The sequence below is a fragment of the Saimiri boliviensis genome, chromosome 4 (genome assembly GCF_048565385.1).
Source record: "Saimiri boliviensis isolate mSaiBol1 chromosome 4, mSaiBol1.pri, whole genome shotgun sequence".
Taxonomy (NCBI): Eukaryota; Metazoa; Chordata; class Mammalia; order Primates; family Cebidae; genus Saimiri; species Saimiri boliviensis.
Window position 1 is genome coordinate 83092302 of NC_133452.1, and position 19631 is coordinate 83111932.

The 19631-nt window shown below is 37.0% G+C and overlaps 1 protein-coding gene across 5 annotated transcripts in view; it reads left to right on the top strand.

The window, feature by feature from the left end:
- The window catches only part of SNX14 (sorting nexin 14), a 99775-nt gene that overhangs the window by 65082 nt on the left and 15062 nt on the right, over positions 1-19631 (top strand). For all 5 annotated transcript variants that reach the window (XM_039467664.2, XM_039467666.2, XM_003922959.4 and 2 more), the window contains 3 exons: positions 2995-3078; positions 4558-4658; positions 6995-7106. In XM_039467664.2, the coding sequence (XP_039323598.1) occupies positions 2995-3078; positions 4558-4658; positions 6995-7106 (297 nt within the window). The remainder of the gene's footprint in view (positions 1-2994; positions 3079-4557; positions 4659-6994; positions 7107-19631) is intronic.

Here is a 19631-nt window from a genome sequence, read left to right on the forward strand (position 1 = left end):
AATTATCATTAATCCATACAGCACTGTATCAGGTATTATATTTGTTTAATTAAGGCAGTATTTTCTCGCACCCATTTTGTGGGCTAATTACAATTGATGAAAATATGGCCAGGCATGGTGGCTCACTCTTATAATCCCAGCACTTTGAGAGGCCAAGGCGGGTGGATTACCTGAGGTCAGGAGTTTGAGACCAGCCTGACCAACATGGTGAAACTCCGTATCTACTAAAAATACAAAAATTAGCCATGCATGGTAGTATGTGCTATAGTTCCAGCTACCCAGGAGGTTGAGGCATGAATATCACTTGAACCCAGGAGGAAGAGGTTACAGTGAGCCAAGATCTCGTGACTGCTCTCCAGCCTTGGAGACAGAGTGAAACCCTGTCTTAAAAAAAAAAAAAAAAAAACAGAACTGATGAAAGTATGATTAAAACTTTACAAGTTTTCTTCATGTTTAGCCATATTTTTTCTTTTGGTTATTTCAGGTATAGAGTGTAGAAGAGATAAGGGTTAACAGCATCTGTAGCAGGATAAAGTCACCACTTTCAAGTCCTACTTGTAACTTCATAAAAAGAAATCAAATTAAAAAATAAAACAGTCACCACTTTGCACTTTGTCCAAGAAGTGGGTCAGTCAGTGTAGGGAAAAGCACAAAGTCATGTATATTTTGAGAATGATGAGCAGAAAATAAAGTTGAGCTCAGAAAGAGGGAGTTATGAGGAAAGAAGGAAAAAAAGTGACTGTTAGAAAATGGTTTTGAGAGGATAACTAAGTTGTAGTGTGAAGATCAGTGCTAATTATTCTTATTTATTTTTCAAAAAGTATTAGGTTTTCTGATTTTCTTCAAAAGCTGATTCTGTTTCAAGAACATGGGACACAGGAATTGGGAAGGAAGAATGCCCTGAGTAGCTAGTTATAATTTTTTCTGTCATAACTAAATACCAGGCAGAATCTTATTCTGTCCAGGTCTTAGGCTATACTGCCTGATTTTGTTGGAGTTGCTGTTTAGTCTTAGTAGTTGGTGTTCTCTCAGCATTCTGACAGGTGGACAGCCAAACCATTGTCAATAATAGAGTCTGATTACTGTTTCAAACTTAGTTTTGTTTGGAATATACTTTTGGTTTTGCTTTATGACAGTTGCCTTTAATTTTTATGCTTTATTTTAAAAGGTTAATTATTTAACATAAATAATAGTAATTTATGGCTCAGTAACTTAAAAATAAAACCCCCAAGATCTTAAAACTTGTATTTTATTTTTTAATTTAATTTTTTTTCTTTTTGAGAGAGGATCTTGCTTTGTTGCCTATGGTGGTGTGCAGTGGCATGACTGTGGCTTACTACAGCCTCAACTTCCTGGGCTCAAGTGATTCTCCCAACTCAGTCTCTTGAGTACCTGGGACTATAGGTGCATGTTACCACACACAGCTAATTAAAAAAATTTTTTTGTAGAGGCAGGGTTTCAGTGTGTTGTTGAGGCTGGTCTTGAACTTTTGAGCTCAAAGCGGTCTTCCCACTGTGGCCTCCCAAAGTACTGGGATTTCAGGTGTGAGCCACTATGCTGGACCAAAAGCTTGTATTTTAAAGATAATGTTTGTCAACAATGCTGCAGACTTCTACTGTCAATGTAATGTGCACTTAGAAACCATGATCTATGAGGGAGAAAAAAGTGTATCATTTACTATGCTGATTTTATATGGATAACAAAATAACAATTTCGGCATTAAAAACGTAACGAATATCCTATGGATCTTTTAAGACTAGTGTTGAAGAAGAAAACTAGGATTTGTTTTATATGTTGTGATCAGGTTGGTTTTTTCTAAATAGAAGTATTGTTTTGGATGGTTGTGGTATTGATTGACTTGATACTCTAACACATGATGTTAGATGTTAACAATAACAATTAACATTTATGAGGTATGTACTCTGTGCCATGCACTGTACAAAAGTACTTTATGTAGATTATGTTATGTAATAGACACAATTATTTTTATTCTACATCTAAGTATTGTAAGGTAGGGTGGTATTATTTGTTTAAGACCACATAGTAAATGGGGGCAGGGTTAACTGGGATTAGAGTAGGCAGTCTGATTCCAGACTCACTCTTGAAACCATTACTATGTGCTGCCCAATTTGGTAGCCAGTAACTGCATGTGGTAATTAAAATCAAATTAAATTGTATTAAAATTTGAGTTCTTTAGTTGCAGTAGCTGCATTTCAAGTACTCAGTGACAACATGTGGCTAGTGGCTGCTGTTTTAATGCAGATCTGTGGAGCATCTTCATAATTGCAGACTTCTATTGGATAGTACTGCTCTGTACTATGTTAAATTAGGACAACATGGTAAATATTTGAGAGACCCAAAATCAGTAAAAAAATTTTTTGTGAAATACATTATTTTGGTGACATTTTAAAAATAATTATAATTGCATGATATTTTAAAGTTCTGTCAGCTCTGATTCCATACAGAAAAAGTATATTTTCTTGAGATAACTTCATAATAGATAAAATTTGTTAGTCACTTCTAGGTAACTAAAATATGGGATAAAATTTGTTAATAATGTTATGCAAAAAATAACAAATGATGACTGTGGAATAATTTCCAGTTTTGTATTCTTTTTTTTTTTTTGAGACAGAGTCTCACTCTGTTGCCCAGGGTGGAGTGCAATGATGCAATCTTGGCTCACTGCAACCTCTGCCTCCCAGGTTCAAGCGATTCTCCTGCCTGAGGCTCCTGAGTAGCTGGGACTACAGACGCCCAACACCATGCCGGGCTAATTTGTATATTTTTAATAGAGGCAGGGTTTCACCACTTTGGCCAGGCTGGTCTCGAATTCCTGACCTCAGATGATCCACCCACCTCAGTCTCCCGAAGTTCTGGAATTATAGGCATGAGTCACTGTGCCCAGCCAGCTTTGTATTCTTAATGTTTTAAATATGGTATTCTTTTAGGGTGTTAAATCATTTGTTACTCACTGTGTGTTTACTCAATTTACAGTTGGACATGAGCCTGAACACTGGTCTGTCTATAGAAGATATCTTGAATTCTATGTACTTGAATCAAAATTAACAGAATTTCATGGTATGTTATTCTTTTTGGATAAAACATTGCATTTCAGCATTACTATTCTTTAAAGCTATGATACCAGATTAATTTATTTTAAATAATTATACCAAAGAAATACAACAGTGGCACTATGTACACTTTTATTGATAACAGAAGTGTACTGTTTATCTTTTTATTTTTACTTATCTCTGTATTTAAAGTTCTTGCAATGCACTTTTATGCTTTTTTAATAATAAAAATTTAAAAATAGTATTTTAAAACTGTATTTTAGAAAGGGTTTTCTATTTATTCTTTTTTGTTCTTCCTGTCTCATCAATTTATTTATTTTGGTTAATATCAGGGATATAGTTATAAACAATTTCCAGCTTTTTGTTTGTTTGTAGCTTGGTGAGTTTTACCTGTGTGTTCTAAATCTTTTTATTTTAGAAAAGCTCTGTAGAGTGTCTCCTGATCCAAATTCAGGTTGATTTTGAATTGAGAAGAGTAAGGAACATTCCTTTCCCTGCTATAAGAACAAAGCCTGTGATAAGGATGATTATTATAGAAAAATAAAGGTCCCACTCTGTGTTTGTGCCTGGATTTTGAGTTTGTATGTGTATCGAAATGGTTTTTCTTTTCTCTCTACCAATCTGGTACAGTACCATCCTTATTCTTTCTCTTAAAACTTTTTTTGTTTAAGGCTGAGAGTTTTCTTTGAAAACTTTTTTTGTTTATACTTTTTTGATACTAAAATTTCTAAAGCCAGTCCTATCTGAGAAAATACATTCATAGTTTTTACATTTTTTTTTCTTTCTTTTTTTTTTTGTTTGAGATGGCGTTTTGCTCTGTCACCCAGGCTGGAGTGCAGTGGTGTGATCTCGGCTCACAGCAATCTCTGCCTCCAAGGTTCCAGTGATTGTCCCACCTTAGCCTCCTAAGTAGCTGGGATTACAAACATATGCCACCATGCCTGGCTAATTTTTTTGTATTTTTAGTGGAGATGGGGTTTCATCATTTTGGTCTCAAACGCCTAACCTCAAGTGATCTGCTCACCCTGGCCTCCCAAAGTGCTGAGATTATAGGTGTGAGCCACTGCACCCGGCTTACGTTTTGATTTTAAACTATTTATGTAGCATTTACAAAATGCTATTCTTTTTTTCCGTATGAGAAATTAGTTACTTCTTTATTAAGGTTTTATCTAATATATCTCACCAATTTCAAAACAATCTCATAATAATTTTTGAAGCTGTTTTACTAGTATAGAAAGCTAAAAAAATCTATGTCAAACCGTGGTTGTTATGAGTGATATTTGTTAATCAGTAGACTCAAGTTCTTTCGTCTGGACTTTTGACTTGAAGTTCTCTGATTTTGTGAAGGTTATTCAAAGAATAATGTCACATCTCTACAAGGCAGTGTTGTTAATCTGAAAGTGCCGTAGTAAATGTTAAAACCTATTTTAAGGTTTTAAAAATAATAGCAGAACACAGCAATAACTTTAATATGTACTAATTTCAGGTACATTTCCTGATGCCCAGCTTCCTTCTAAGAGGATTATTGGCCCCAAAAATTATGAATTCTTAAAGTCAAAGAGGGAAGAGTTCCAGGAATATCTACAGGTAGAACGTCAACTATATTAATTCCAAAAGTTGCTAATTATAGCATTCTCTAATTTGTCTCTTTTTCTCTTGTACATTTGTGCTTTGCTCTATAAATATCTGTCCATGTGGATTTTAAGTTTAAAAAATTTCCATGTGAATTTTAGAATGAATTTTTGTCAAGAGTATATTACTTCCATCTACCTTCTCTCCCCCGTCCGCGTCCCTGCCAAAATGGAATAAAATATAAGATATTTTCTTAGGAGAAGAAATTTTTTTTTTTTTTTTTTTTTGACTAAGTCTCACTCTGTCATCCAGGCTAGAGTGCTGTGGCATGATCTAGGCTCACTGCAACCTCCACCTCCTGGTTTCAAGTGATTCTTCTGCCTCAGCCTCCCTAGTAGCTGGGATTACAGGCATACACCACCACGCCTGGCTAATTTTTGTATTTTTAGTAGAGACGGAGTTTCATCATGTTGGCCAGGCTGGTCTCGAACTGCTGACCTCATGGTCCACCTTCCTTGGCCTCCCAAAGTGCTGGGATTACAGGCATGAAGCACTGCACCCAGTCCAGAAAAATCTTTAGTTTTAGGCCGATTAAAACTTTGTATAGGACATTAAAAAAGAAACATTTGGTGTAAAAGATTAGATGCATTTGAAGAACACTGGATAGTATTCTTAGAATATTTGTTATTGTTTGTTCTGTTTTCTGTTTGATTTTGTGTTTAGCGTATTCTGAACTTTGGAGTACCTTTTCTTTTGGGTTCATAGATGTTTTTCCAATTTCCTGGGAGCAACTCTACTATTTGCTACATGGAATTGAATTCCATTTTTTTCATAGTGTTATATGTGCACATAACATTACATTCAAATATAATTGGTATGTTATTTCAATACCTGATACAGTCAGTGTAAAAGTTACTTGAGACATCAGGCTCTCCAAGATTAATAACCGTCTTTCTTTATCAAGTGCTTATAAGAGAGGATACTTATATTTGTTTAAAAAATATTTTATTTGGGCATGGAATTTTTTATGTTTAAAAAATTGTTGATTCAGTCAAATTTGAATGCTTCCTACCAAAAAAGAAATACTTTTAAATTAAAAATACTCAGCAGTGTAAAGGATTATTTACACTTTATTTCCTCTCTCTGAACTGTTGAATGCTTTCAACGCCAAGTTGAAAAAATAGATCTATATTTTCTATATACATTTTTTTGGTGATGTGAAAATTGAAATATGAAATAATAATTAACTACTGCAGGGATGTTTGGATAAAACATAAAGCTATGTCTTTGTTGATACTGTTAACCCATTATTTGAACCAGCTAATTATTTCTACGAACTAGAGTACTTCACTGTATAAGAAATATTTTCTGTTAATGTGGATTTAAATTAGAGGTTGCTGTACTGGTTTTTAAATGTAGATTTCTATTTATGTTTTGTTAGTGTTTCATAGTTAGAAAACTATTAGGTTAAGACTGGGTTAATTTTGGCTTTTAAGTCTTTTTTTTTTTTTTTTGGAGGTGGAATTTCGCTGTTGTCATCCAGGCTGGAGTACAGCATGATCTTGACTCACTGCAACTTCCACCTCCCAAGTTCAAGCGATTCTCCTTCCTCAGCCTCCCAGGTAGCTGGGATTACAGGCCATCACCACCGGCTAATTTTTGTATTTTTAGTAGAGACGGGATTTTGCCATGTTGATCAGGTTGGTCTCGAACTCCCAACCTCAGGTGATCCACCCACCTCGGCCTCTAAAGTGATAAGATTACAGGCATGAGCCACTGCACCTGGCCGATTTTATCTTATTAGAAAATAGTGTTGCAGGAAGAACAAACAACAGATTTTTTAAGTTATTTCACATTTCCACATCTAGTTTTCTGCAAAACCCTTTATGCTGACTTTTAAAAATTATTAAGAAAGTTGTATCATGCTATTGTACTCTTTTTATAGTTGAGAACTGGGAAATAATAGTAGCTTATGTTTAGTTTTACTTCCTGTGTGTCCAATACTGTACTAAATGCTTTATATAACAACACTATAAAGTTGGTAGTGTCATTATTCTTATTTTATAGGTGAGGAAACTGACTCTTGGGCAATTTAGGAACTTTTCTGGTGTCACTTAGCTAGCATGTGGAAGAATCAGAATTCAAACTCATTCATGTCTGACTGTAAAGGCCAAGGTCTTACCTACTATCCTATACTCTTCTTTCTAAAAATGCAATTGCTTTGTTATTATTTTAAATATAAAGTAGCTTTGGGGGATAAAAATAAAATCAAAAAAACATATAAATACAGTTTTGATTACTCTTCTAGATATCTAAATTGTTTCCCCCCCTCTTTTTTTTGTTCATTCAAGAAACTTCTGCAGCATCCAGAACTGAGTAATAGTCAACTTCTGGCAGACTTTCTTTCCCCTAATGGTGGGGAAACACAGTTTCATGATAAAATACTACCAGATGTAAATCTTGGTAAGTCAATTTAAAGAATCATTATAAGAGAATAAGCTGAAAAGAATCAGCATTTTCAAATTAATTTAGAAAAATAGTTTATATAGTATAGCCTCTGGTGAACTCCAAGGCTCTTATTTCTGCATTTAGAGGTAGATTGACCTTACTCTGTCCATTCTGAGTTCTGACTATTTAAGCAGTCACTTCTAGCCGTATGTCCTCATGACAGAAAATAATATTAGTCAATATATTTATAAATTTATTTTTTTAAATTTAAATATAAGAAAAGTAGAGATAGTATTTTTAGCATATGTGAATGAGTGTGTTCAGCATACAGTATATGAATAGTTGTGGTATTTGAAATGTCTCATTAAGTATCTCAAAAAGACTAGCTCTGTTGGCGTTTGACTTAGTGTAAAAACAGTTGATTTTTTCTTCATCTTTCAGTTCTATTGTGTCCTTTCTTATTTTGTATTTTAAAGCCTATAAATATCTTTAAAACCTAATTTTTGGATCACTTGTAGTAGTAATTTAGGTAAGTAAACTTTGTATAATTGGCTTTTAGTTAACTTGAGTTAATCTTAATGTCATTCTGAACAAATTTCATTTCATGGTACTTCTGTACATGGATTTTATTTAAAGTTGAATTGTTGTCTGTAAAACTGGCATGGCATGTACACCTGAGATTGTAGAAACATTTCCGCTTTAAATATCATTGTTTTTCACTTGTTTTGAATTTTTAATTAGTATTTTAGAAAAATAATTTAGGTTCTTTTTTTTCAAATTTCAGAGTAACTTTGTAATTAGTAAAACCATTTTGCAGTTAGTAGATTGCCTCATTTCTATTAGTACTGTTGTAAAGGAAATTAAGATGTGTCAGAAAGCTTATATTTGCTCTGTTTTTCAAATATTAATGTTTATTATGACAGATAAAAAATCTGTGGCCAAGGCACAATCTGCTGGGATACTGAAGACATTATTATATTTTTACTATTAGAGATTGAAGTTAGTATTTCCTAAAGATGATGTTTCAGAAAGCATTTTTTTGTTGTAATACTCGAGCACCTAATTTCAGCTGTCACCTTTGGATGAAGTATTTATATTATAGTTTGTCTAAATAGCAACAAGGTCAACAGAAATCCAGATATATCATCTTCTCTAACCACTAATATAGTATATACATTATAAGTGCATGTATAGTCCGGGCACGGTGGCTCACACCTGAAATCTCAGCACTTTGGGAGGCCAAGGTGGGCAGATCATGAGGTCAGGAGTTCGAGACCAGCCTGGCCAGCATGTTGAAACCCCGTTTCTACTAAAAATACAAAGATTAGCCAGGGATGGTGGCGCATGCCTGTAATCTCAGCTACTTGAGGAGGCTAAGGTAGAAGAAGCACTTGACCCTGTGAAGCAGAGGTTTCAGTGAGCTGAGATTATGCCATTGCACTCCAGCCTAGGCAACAGATTGAGACTCCATCTCAAAAAAAAAAAAGAAAAAAAAAAGTATATGTATTAAAAAATAAAAATATAAAAAATGATTCAATTAAATAAATGGTAGTCTGAAATTTTCCAAAGAATCTTCTTACAACCCCCCTCACATGCCTCCATTCTGTTTTATAAACTGTTCCTTAATTACTGTTCTACCTGCTGGTTATCAGTAATTAGATTTCTTTTTTTTCTGTGATGGAGTTTTGCTCTGTTACCTGAGCTGAAGTGCTGTGGTGTGATTTTTGGCTCACTGCAGCCTCTACCTCTTGGGTTCAAGCAGTTTTCCTGTCTCAGCCTCCCAAGTAGCTGGGATTACTGGTGCCCGCAACCACACCCAGTTAATTTTTTGTGGTTTTAGTAGAGATGGGGTTTTACCACATTCACCTGGCTGGTATTGAACTCCTGACCTCAGGTGATCCATCCTCCTGAGCCTCCCAAAGTGCTGGGATTACAGGCATGAGTGAGCCTCTGTGTCCAGCCAGTGATCTCATTGTTAACAGAGACATTTTCTCACTCCTCAGTCTTCTTGACCTCCTCTGCAGCATTCTTTCCTTTACAAATTCTTTGCCTTTGGGATTCATTAATACATACTATTCTCTTAACTGTTCCAGTCCTATCACTGCATTTCCATCCTACACAATCATCCCTTATCTCTATACACCTAAATATAGGTGTTTTCGAAGCTCTGTCCTTAATTTTCTTCTTGCCAGTTTCCACAAAATCTATTATTTTAATTTTTAGCTATATGTAAATGTTTCTAAATGTAGTCTGACCTTTAGTTGTACTTTTCTAATATCCAGTCAGACATCACCGCCTGATCTCCTGTCATCTTTTCAGAACCAAAATGTAATTCTGTTAATGGTATTACAGTCATTTCAGTCATTTGCAATTTTACCATTAACTCTTGGATTTTCTCTCCCATGTTCTCACTACACAAATTTTTTTTTTTTTTTTTTTTGGAGATGAAGTCTCTCTCTGTCACCCAGGCTGGAGTGTAGTGGCGTGATCTTAGCTCACTGCAACTTCTGCTTCTCGGGCTCAGGCAGTCCTCCCACCTCAGCCTCCTTAGGACTACAGGTCTGCACCGCCATGCCTGGCTAATTTTTGTATTTTTAGTAGAGATAGTGTTTTGCCATGTTGCTCAGGCTGGTCTTGAACTCCTGAGTTCAAGTAATCCACCTGCCTAAGACTCCCAAAGTGCTGTGATTACGGGTGTGAGCCACCATGCCCTGCCTTACACATCTTTTTAGTTCCCAGATTCTGTAAGTTTTTCCTATTTGGTGTCTAATTTATGGCTTCCTCTTCATCTCCTTTACTCTTTCCTTAATTCAGTTTTCATTGTGTCTTATTTGGACTGTACTAAGTTTCCTATCTAGTCTCCAAGATTTCAGTCCTCCTCCTGCCCTCTATCAGTTTGTCTTATATAACACAGTAAGATTAATCTTCCTAAAGTACACGTTTGACCATATCTAAAATCCTTTTGTTTCTCTCTCTTTATTAACTTAGGAAATCTGTGTATGGAACCCTCTGAAAATCACTATGTGCTTTGATAACAGTGTATCTTACCAGTATTATTTCTTACTACTTCCTTTCATACTTTAGCAAAATTGAATCCCTTACATTCTTTTGCTCCAGTGCCTTTGTTTATACTCTTTTCTTCTACTTTAAATGCTATTCCACTCTAGCTCTATGTTTACGTATTACCTGTCTTTGAAAATCCAGCTGAAGGAAAGGGACTGCTGATTCTTCTTAGGGAAACCGGGAAGCCTTAGGAAGGCATCATTTGTCTAATCTTGAAAGATTAATAGAAATCGGCAGGAGACAGATAAGGAAATCATTCCAGTTGGAGGGACTGGCATGTACAAGAGGCATGAAAGAGGGAATCAGCTGGTAATGTTTGGAGTATCTTGAAGGTAGAATACATATAAGAGAGTGAGACTAGAAAAATAAGTTATGGTCAAATGTGTCATGGTAAGGGGTGAGGAATTCAGACTTGATTATCTAAGTAGGAAGAAAGAGATATTAGTATGTTTTAAACAATGAAACCAAATAAGATTTTAGTTTCAGAAATCCAACTCTGGCAGCAGTTTAAAGGATGATACTAAAGGTACTTAGAATCAGTATCTGGGAATAAACCTAGTAGAGTATGTGTGTACATGACCATTACAGAGAACATTGTAAACTTTTATTGAGAGATATTAAAGAAGACCCAAGTAAATAGAAATCGTAATCATTGTTTAGAAACCACAATATTGTAAAGATGTAAATGTATCCCCAAGTTGATTTCAAGCTATAGTACAGTCCCAATCAAGATCAAACAGGTTGTGTCTGTGTATACCTTGAAGCTGAATCTGTAATTTTTATAAACATGCATAGGATCAAGTAGATAACACACTTTAGAAGAAGAACAGGGTTGGAGAACTCTATCATATGTCTTGACTTCTAACACTAAATTAATCGGTAGATCTGTGGAACAGAACAGAGAGCCCCAGACAGATCTGTACATCTGTAGACACTTGATTTGTGAGCATGGTTCTGCAGAATGGGGAGGGAGTCAACTTTTCAAGAAATGCTACTGGGACATTGGATATACATTTGAACTCTTTTTTTTTTTGAGACGGAGTTTCGCTCTTGTTACCCAGGCTGGAGTGCAATGGCGCGATCTCGGCTCACCGCAACCTCTGTCTCCTGGGTTCAGGCAATTCTCCTGCCTCAGCCTCCTGAGTAGCTGGGATTACAGGCACGCACCACTATGCCCAGCTAATTTTTTGTATTTTTAGTAGAGACGGGGTTTCACCATGTTGACCAGGATGGTCTCAATCTCTTGACCTCGTGATCCACCCGCCTCGGCCTCCCAAAGTGCTGGGATTACAGGCTTGAGCCACCGCGCCCGGCCCATTTGAACTCTTAAAAAGTAGCCACACTTAAGTAGACTAGAGTCCTATATAGAAACCTGTAAAGATTTTAGAAGATTGCAGAGGTAAATCCATGTATTTATAGTTAACTAAATTTGACAGAGGTACCAAGAACATACATGGGGGAATGGATGTCCTCTTTAATAAATAGTGCTGGGAAAACTGGATATCTCTGCAGAAGAATGAAACTAGACTACTGTCAATCATATAATAAAAAACTCATAGTGGATTAAAGACTTAAATGTAAAACATCAAACTATAAAACTACTAGATGAAAATGAGGGGAAGACTTTAGTCAAAAATCTTATGGCTGGCTGGGCGCAGTGGCTCACGCCTGTAATCCAAGCACTTTGGAGGCTAAGTCGGGCAGATCACCTGAGGTCGGGAGTTCAAGACCAGCCTGACCAACATGGTGAAACCCTGTCTGAAAAAAAAAAAAAATCTTATGGCTAAGACTTAAAAGCATAGACAACAAAACAAAAAAGACAAATGGAGCTATATTGAACTATTAGGTTGGTGCAAAAGTAATTGTGGTTTTTGCCTTTTTTTTTTTTCTTTTAAACAGCAAAACCTTACTTTTGCACCAACCTAATAAAAAGCTTCTACACAACAAAGGTAACAGTCAGCAGAGTGAAGAGACAACCTGTAGAATGGGGGGAAATATTTGAGGGTATTTCACCTGTATGTTTTACAACCATTTAACCTGTACAATGGGAGAAAATATTTGCAAATACTGCAAATTCAATTAGAAGACAATCCATTAGAAAAATGGACAGAAGGAAATAATTTCATCAGGCTGGGCAACGTAAGTGAGACCCTATCCCTACAAAAAAACAACAATAAAAAATTAGCTGGGAATGGTGGTGTGCATGTGTTGCTCTGGCTGTTCAAGAAGCTGAGGCAGAAGGATCACTTGAGCCCAGGAAGTTTGAGGCTACAGTAAGCTATATGATCATACCACTGCAATGTAGCCTGGGTGACAGAGTGAGACCCTTTCTCTAAAACCAAAGAGGAAATCAGATGGCCAATAAATATATGGAAAGGTGCCTAATTTCATTAATAGGGAAATTCAAATTAGAATCATATTTGGGAAATACCACATTCACCAAAGTTTTCAAAAGTTGATAATACTAAGTGCTAAGTATTGGTGCAGATGTAGAGCAACAGGAACTCTTATACACTGTTGACAGGAATATAAATTGAAAAAGTACTTGAAAAATTGTTTGGTATGAAGATGAAGGACCCAGCAGTTCCTCTCTCAGATATATACTTTGGAGACTCTGTTTATGTTTAAGAAGGTTCAGAGTAACATTGTTTGTATAGCCCAAACTAGAAACAGCACAAATGTTCATCAGCAGTTGAATGGACAGGTAAACTGTGGTAAAGTCATAACATCGAATACCCATATCATGAGGCTACTAGCAACAATGTGGATACACTTTTAAAAATGTTGAATGAAAAAAGCAAGACATGAAAGAATATATACAGCCTGATTCTTTTTATGTAAACATCAAAACATACCAAACTAATATAAGTTGAAAAAGTTTAAATAAATTTTTAAAAAATTGGTGGATGTGGTGACTCATGCCCGTAGTCCCAGCACTTTGGGAGGCTGAGATGAATGAACTACCTGAGGTCAGGAGTTTGACCAAAATGGTGAAACCCCATCTCTACTAAAATTACAAAAATTAGCTGGTCATGGTGGTGGGCACCTGTAGTCCCAGCTACTCGGGAGGCTTAGGCAGGAGAATTGCTTGAACCAGGGAGGCAGATTGCAGTGAGCTGCTATTGCGTCACTGTACTCCAGCCTGGGTGACAGGGCGAGACTCCACAAAAAAACAATTGTTAAAAAATAACATAGCATTGGCTAGGTTCAGTGGCTTACACCTATAACCTGAGTAGGCTGAGGTGGGTGAATCACTTGAGATCACAAGTTCAAGACCAGCCTGGCCAATATGATGAGGCCTTATTTCTACTAAAAATATGAAAATTAGCTTGGCATCATAGCATGCACCTGCAATCCCAGCTATTGAGTGGCCTAGGCAGGAGGGAGAATTGCTTGAACCTGGAAAGTGGAGGGAGTTGAGATCATGCCACTGCACTCCAGCCTGGGTGACAGAGTGAGACTCCATCTCTAATAATAATAATAATAATAATAATAATAATAATAATGGATAAAAGCAATATTTCTACATATATTTTTTTATTATGTTTTTTTTTTTTTTTTTTTTTTTTTTGAGACGGAATTTCTCTCTTGTTACCCAGGCTGGAGTGCAATGGCGCCATCTCAGCTCACCGCAACCTCCGCCTCCTGGGTTCAGGCAATTCTCCTGCCTCAGCCTCCTGAGTAGCTGGGATTACAGGCACGCACCGCCATGCCCAGCTAATTTTTTGTATTTTTAATAGAGACGGGGTTTCACCATGTTGATCAGGATGGTCTCGATCTGTTGACCTCGTGATCCACCCTCCTCGGCCTCCCAAAGTGCTGGGATTACAGGCGTGAGCCACCACTCCCGGCCACTCATGGTTTTTAAAGACAGAGTCTCATGCTATGGCCTAGGCTGGAGTGCAGTGGCGCAATTATAGTTCACTGCAGCCTCAAATCCTGGCTCAGGTGATCCTTCCTGCCTCAGCCTCCCAAAGTAGCTAAGACTACAGGTACACACCAGCTAATTTTTAAATATTTGTAGACATAGGATCTTGCTATGTTGCCAAACTGGTCTTGAACTCCTCTCCTTAACTGATCCTCCCACCTTGGTTTCCCAAATTGCTGGGCTTACAAGCATGAAGCCACCCTACCTAGCCTCTAAATATATTTTATATGATGTAATCTGAAGTAATGTATGTGGAACTAAATCATTTGATTAAATAGTGCAAGTGGACATTTGGCTTCTGTCTATACCCCCACCTCCCAAATTAATACCTTTTTTTGAGCCAAAATATTTAGTGTGTGTGTATCTTTTTATTAGGGGAAAACGTGAGGAAAAAATATTTGAATATATATGGTGTTTAGAAGATTGGGTATTCCTGGTTACTGACTAGGTTTGGTTGAAGAAGAAATGATCAAGGATGATCCAAGTTTCTATTTAAATAACTGGATGAATGCTGTTACTTATTGGGATAGAGCAGGCGTCCCCAAACTTTTTACACAGGGGCCCAGTTCACTGTCCCTCAGACCGTTGGAGGGCCACCACATACTGTGCTCCTCTCACTGACCACCAATGAAAGAGGTGCCCCTTCCTCAAGTGCCACCGGGGTCCAGATAAATGGCCTTAGGGGGCCGCATGTGGCCCGCGGGCTTAATTTGGGGACGCCTGGGATAGACGGTACATTAAAAGCGGTTTTGAACTTACTTGTAGAATCCAGTTGAACAAGCTTTATAAGACAGGTTAGGCCAGGAGACAGGAAGGGATTAGAGATTTTAATTTTATTTGAAATCAGATGGAGCAAATAATTTGGCTCAGTAAGAACACATAGAAGACAGAAAAGAATAGGATAAGGCCATATAGTTTAATGAACTTTGGGAACATTCTAAGGAAGGGGTGTTATGAGAACCAAAAATACCAGAAATAGGGAAGTAGGAAGGTTGGGTGATTTGCCTGTCAAAAACAGTATTTTTATTCTTTATTAATATCCCCTTCTATTGCCATAATGTACTTTCTTCTGAGTTGTTTGGAAAGCAGTTTATTTATCAATTTTGATTAATTTTTAGCGGTCATTTCTAAATGCTGGAGAAAATCTCAAGATGTTTGATGTTGTACAGTAAGGGAACCTGGAGCTCAAGAAGTAATTTTAGCAAACATAGGATTTAGGCTAGAAGTTCTTAATCTAAAATTTCGAATATAAACTACTGAAATAGTTTTAAATATTGAGGCAATTCTTTTTTTTTTTAAATTTTATTGCATTTTAGGTTTTGGGGTACATGGGAAGAACATACAAGGTTGTTGCATAGGTACACACATGGCAGTGTGATTTGCTGCCTTCCTCCCCATCACCTATATCTAGCATTTCTGCCCATGCTATCTCTCCCCAACTCCCCACCCGCTGCTGTCCCTCCCCTATTTCCCCCCAACAGACCCCAGTGTGTGATGCTCCCCTCCCTGTGTCCTTGTGATCTTATTGTTCAACACCCACATATGAGTGAGAACATTCAGTGTTTGATTTTCTGTTCTTGTGTCAGTTTGCTGAGATTGATAGTTTCCAGGTTCATCCATGTCCCTACAAAGGACACAAACTCATCGTTTTTGATGGCTGCATAATATTCCATGGTGTATATGTGCCACATTTTCCCTGTCCAGTCTATCATCGATGGGTATTTGGGTTGTTTCCATGTCTTTGCTATTGTAAACTGTGCTGCAGTGAACATTCGTGTGCATATGTCCTTATAGTAGAACGATTTATAATCCTTTGGATATATACCCAGTAATGGGATTGCTGGGTCAAATGGAATTTCTATTTCTAGGTCCTTGAGGAATCACCACTGTTTTCCACAATGGTTGAACTAATTTACACTCCCACCAGCAATGTAAAAGTGTTCCTATTTCTCCACATCCTCACCAGCATCTGTTGTCTCCAGATTTTTTAATGATTGCTGTTCTAACTGGTGTCAGTTGGTATCTCAATGTAGTTTTGATTTGCATTTCTCTAATGACCAGTCATGATGAGCATTTTTTCATATGTTTGTTGGCTTCATGTATGTCTCCTTTTGTAAAGTATCTGTTCATATCCTTTGCCTACTTTTGAATGGGCTTGTTTGTTTTTTCTTGTAAATCTGTTGTAGTTCTTGGTAGATTCCGGATATCAGCCCTTTGTCAGATGGGTATACTGCAAAAATTTTTGCCCATTGTGTTGATTGCCGATTCACTCTAATGACTGTTTCTTTTGCTATGCAGAAGCTGTGGAGTTTGATTAGGTCCCATTTGTCTATTTTGGCTTTTGTTGCCAATGCCCTTGGTGTTTTGGTCATGAAATCCTTGCCTACGCCAATGTCCTGAATGGTGTTGCATAGATTTTCTTCTAGGGTTTTTATGGTGTTAGGTCTTATGTTTAAGTGTTTAATACATCTGGAGTTAATTTTAGTGTAACGTGTCAGGAAGGGGTCCAATTTCTGCTTTCTGCACGTGGCTAGTCAGTTTTCCCAACACCATTTATTAAACAGATACTCCTTTCCCCATTGCTTGTTTTTGTCAGGTTTGTCAAAGATTGGATGGTTATAGATGTGTTGTGTTGCCTCTGAAGCCTCTTTTCTGTTCCATTGGTCTATATCTCTGTTTTGGTATCAGTATCATGCTGTCTTGATTACTGTAGCCTTGTAGTATAGTTTGAAGTCCGGTAGCGTGATGCTTCCCACTTTGTTCTTTTTGCTTAGAATTGACTTGGCTATGCGGGCTCTCTTTTGGTTCCATATGAAGTTTAAGGTTGCTTTTTCCAGTTCTGTCAAGAAGGTCATTGGTAGCTTGACGGAGATAGCGTTGAATCTGTAAATTACTTTGGGCAGTATGGCCATTTTCACAATATTGATTCTTCCTAACCATGAACATGGAATGTTTCTCCATCTGTTTGTATCCTCTCTTATTTCGTTGAGCAGGGGTTTGTAGTTCTCCTTGAAGAGGTCCTTTAAGTTCCTTGTTAGTGGTATTTCTAGGTATTTTATTTTCTTTGTAGCAATTGTGACTGCCAGTTCGTTCTTGATTTGGCTCTCTTTAAGTCTCTTATTGGTATATAGGAATGCTTATGATTTTTGCACGTTGATTTTGTATCCTGAGTCTTTGCTGAAGTTGCTTATCAGTTTCAGGAGATTTTGGGCTGAGACGATGGGGTGTTCTAGATATACAATCATGTTGTCTGCAAATAGAGACAATTTGACTTCCTCCTTTTCTATTTGAATACCCTCTATTTCTTTTTCTTGCCTGATTACTCTGGCTACAAATTCCAATAATTTATTGAATAGGAGTGGTGAGAGAGAGCATCCTTGTTTAGTGCCAGATTTCAAAGGGAATGCTTCCAGTTTTTGCCCATTCAGTATGATAATGGCTGTTGGTTTGTTGTGAATAGCTTTTACTATTTTGAGATATGTTCTGTCAATACCTAGTTTATTGAGAGTTTTTAGCATATAGGGCTGTTGAATTTTGTCAAAGGCCTTCTTTGCATCAACTGAAATAATCATGTGGTTTTTGTCTTTGGTTCTGTTTATGTGGTGAATTATGTTTATAGACTTGCGTATGTTGAACCAGCCTTGCATTCCCAGGATGAATCCTACTTGATCATGGTGGATAAGCTTTTTGATGTGCTGTTGCCATCGGTTTGCCAGTATTTTATTGAAGATTTTTACATCTGTGTTCATCATCGATATTGGCCTGAAGTTTTCTTTTCTTGCTGAGTCTCTGCTGGGTTTTGGTATCAGGATGATGTTGGTCTCATAAAATGATTTGGAAAGGATTCCCTCTTTTTGGATTATTTGGAATAGTTTCAGAAGGAATGGTACCAGCTCCTCTTTGTATGTCTGGGAGAATTCAGCTGTGAACCCATCTGGACCTGGGCTTTCTTTGGATGGTAGGCTCTTAATTGCTGCCTCAACTTCAGAGCTTGTTAGTGGTCTATTCAGGGTTTCGACTTCTTCCTGGTTTAGGCTTGGGAGGATGCAAGTGTCCAGGAATTTATCCATTTCTGCCAGGTTTACTAGTTTATGTGCATAGAGTTGTTTGTGATAATCTATGATGATGGTTTGTATTTCTGTGGAATCTGTGGTGATATCCCCTTTATCATTTTTTATTGCATCTATTTGATTCTTCTCTCTTTTCTTTTTTATTAATCTGGCTAGTGGTCTATTTTGTTAATCTTTTCGAAAAACCAGCTCCTGGATTTATTGATTTTTTGAATTTTTTTTTGTGTCTCTGTCTCCTTCAGTTCTGCTCTGATCTTAGTTATTTCTTGTCTTCTGCTAGGTTTTGAGTTTTTTTTATCTTGCTCCTCTAGATCTTTCAATTCTGATGATAGGGTGTCAATTTTAGATCTCTCCTTGCTTCTCATGTGGGCATTTATTGCTATATATTTTCCCCTAGAGACGCTTTAAATGTGTCCCAGAGATTCTGGCATGTTGTGTCTTTGTTCTCGTTGGTTTCAAAGAAAATCTATATTAATGCCTTCGTTTATCCAGTCAACCTTCAAGAGCCAGTTGTTCAGTTTCCATGAAGCTGTGCGATTCTGAGTTAGTTTCCCAATTCTGAGTTCTAACTTGATTGCACTGTGGTCTGAGAGACTGTTATGATTTCCATTCTTTTGCATTTGCTGAGGAGTGATTTACTTCCAATTCTGTGGTCAATTTTAGAGTAGGTGTGATGTGGTGCTGAGAAGAATGTATATTCTGTGGATTTGGGGTGGAGAGTTCTGTAAATGTCTATTAGATTTGTTTGATCCAGGTCTGAGTTCAAGTCCTGGATATCCTTGTTAATTTTCTGTCTCGTTGATCTGTCTAATATTGACAATGGGGTGTTAAAGTCTCCCACTATTACTGTGCGTGAATCTTAGGTCTCTTTGTAACTCATTAAGAAGTTGCCTTATATATCTGGGTGCTCCTGTATTGTGTGCGTATATATTTAGGATCGTTAGCTCTTCTTGTTGCATTGATCCTTTTACCGTTATGTAATGTCTTTCTTTGTCTCCTTTGATCTGTGTTGTTTTAACGTCTATTTTATCAGAGATGAGAATTGTAACTTCTGCTTTTTTTGCTCTCCATTTGCTTGGTAAATCTTCCTCCATATCTTTATTTTGAGCCTTTGTGTATCCTTGCATGTGAGATGGGTTTCCTGGATACAGCACAGCGATGGGTTTTGGCTTTTTATCCAATTTGCAAGTCTGTGTCTTTTGATTGTGGCATTTAGCCCATTTACGTTTAGGGTTAATATTGTTATGTGTGAATTTGATCCTGCCATTTTGATGCTAGCTGGCAGTTTTGCCTGTTAGTTGATGCAGTTTCTTTGTTGCGTTGATGTACTTTACCATTTGGTATGTTTTTGGAGTGGCTAATACTGGTTGTTCCTTTCTATGTTTAGTGCCTCTTTCAGGAGCTCTTATAAAGCAGGCCTGGTGGTGATGAAATCTGAGTACTTACTTGTTCACAAAGGATTTTATTTTTACTTCACTT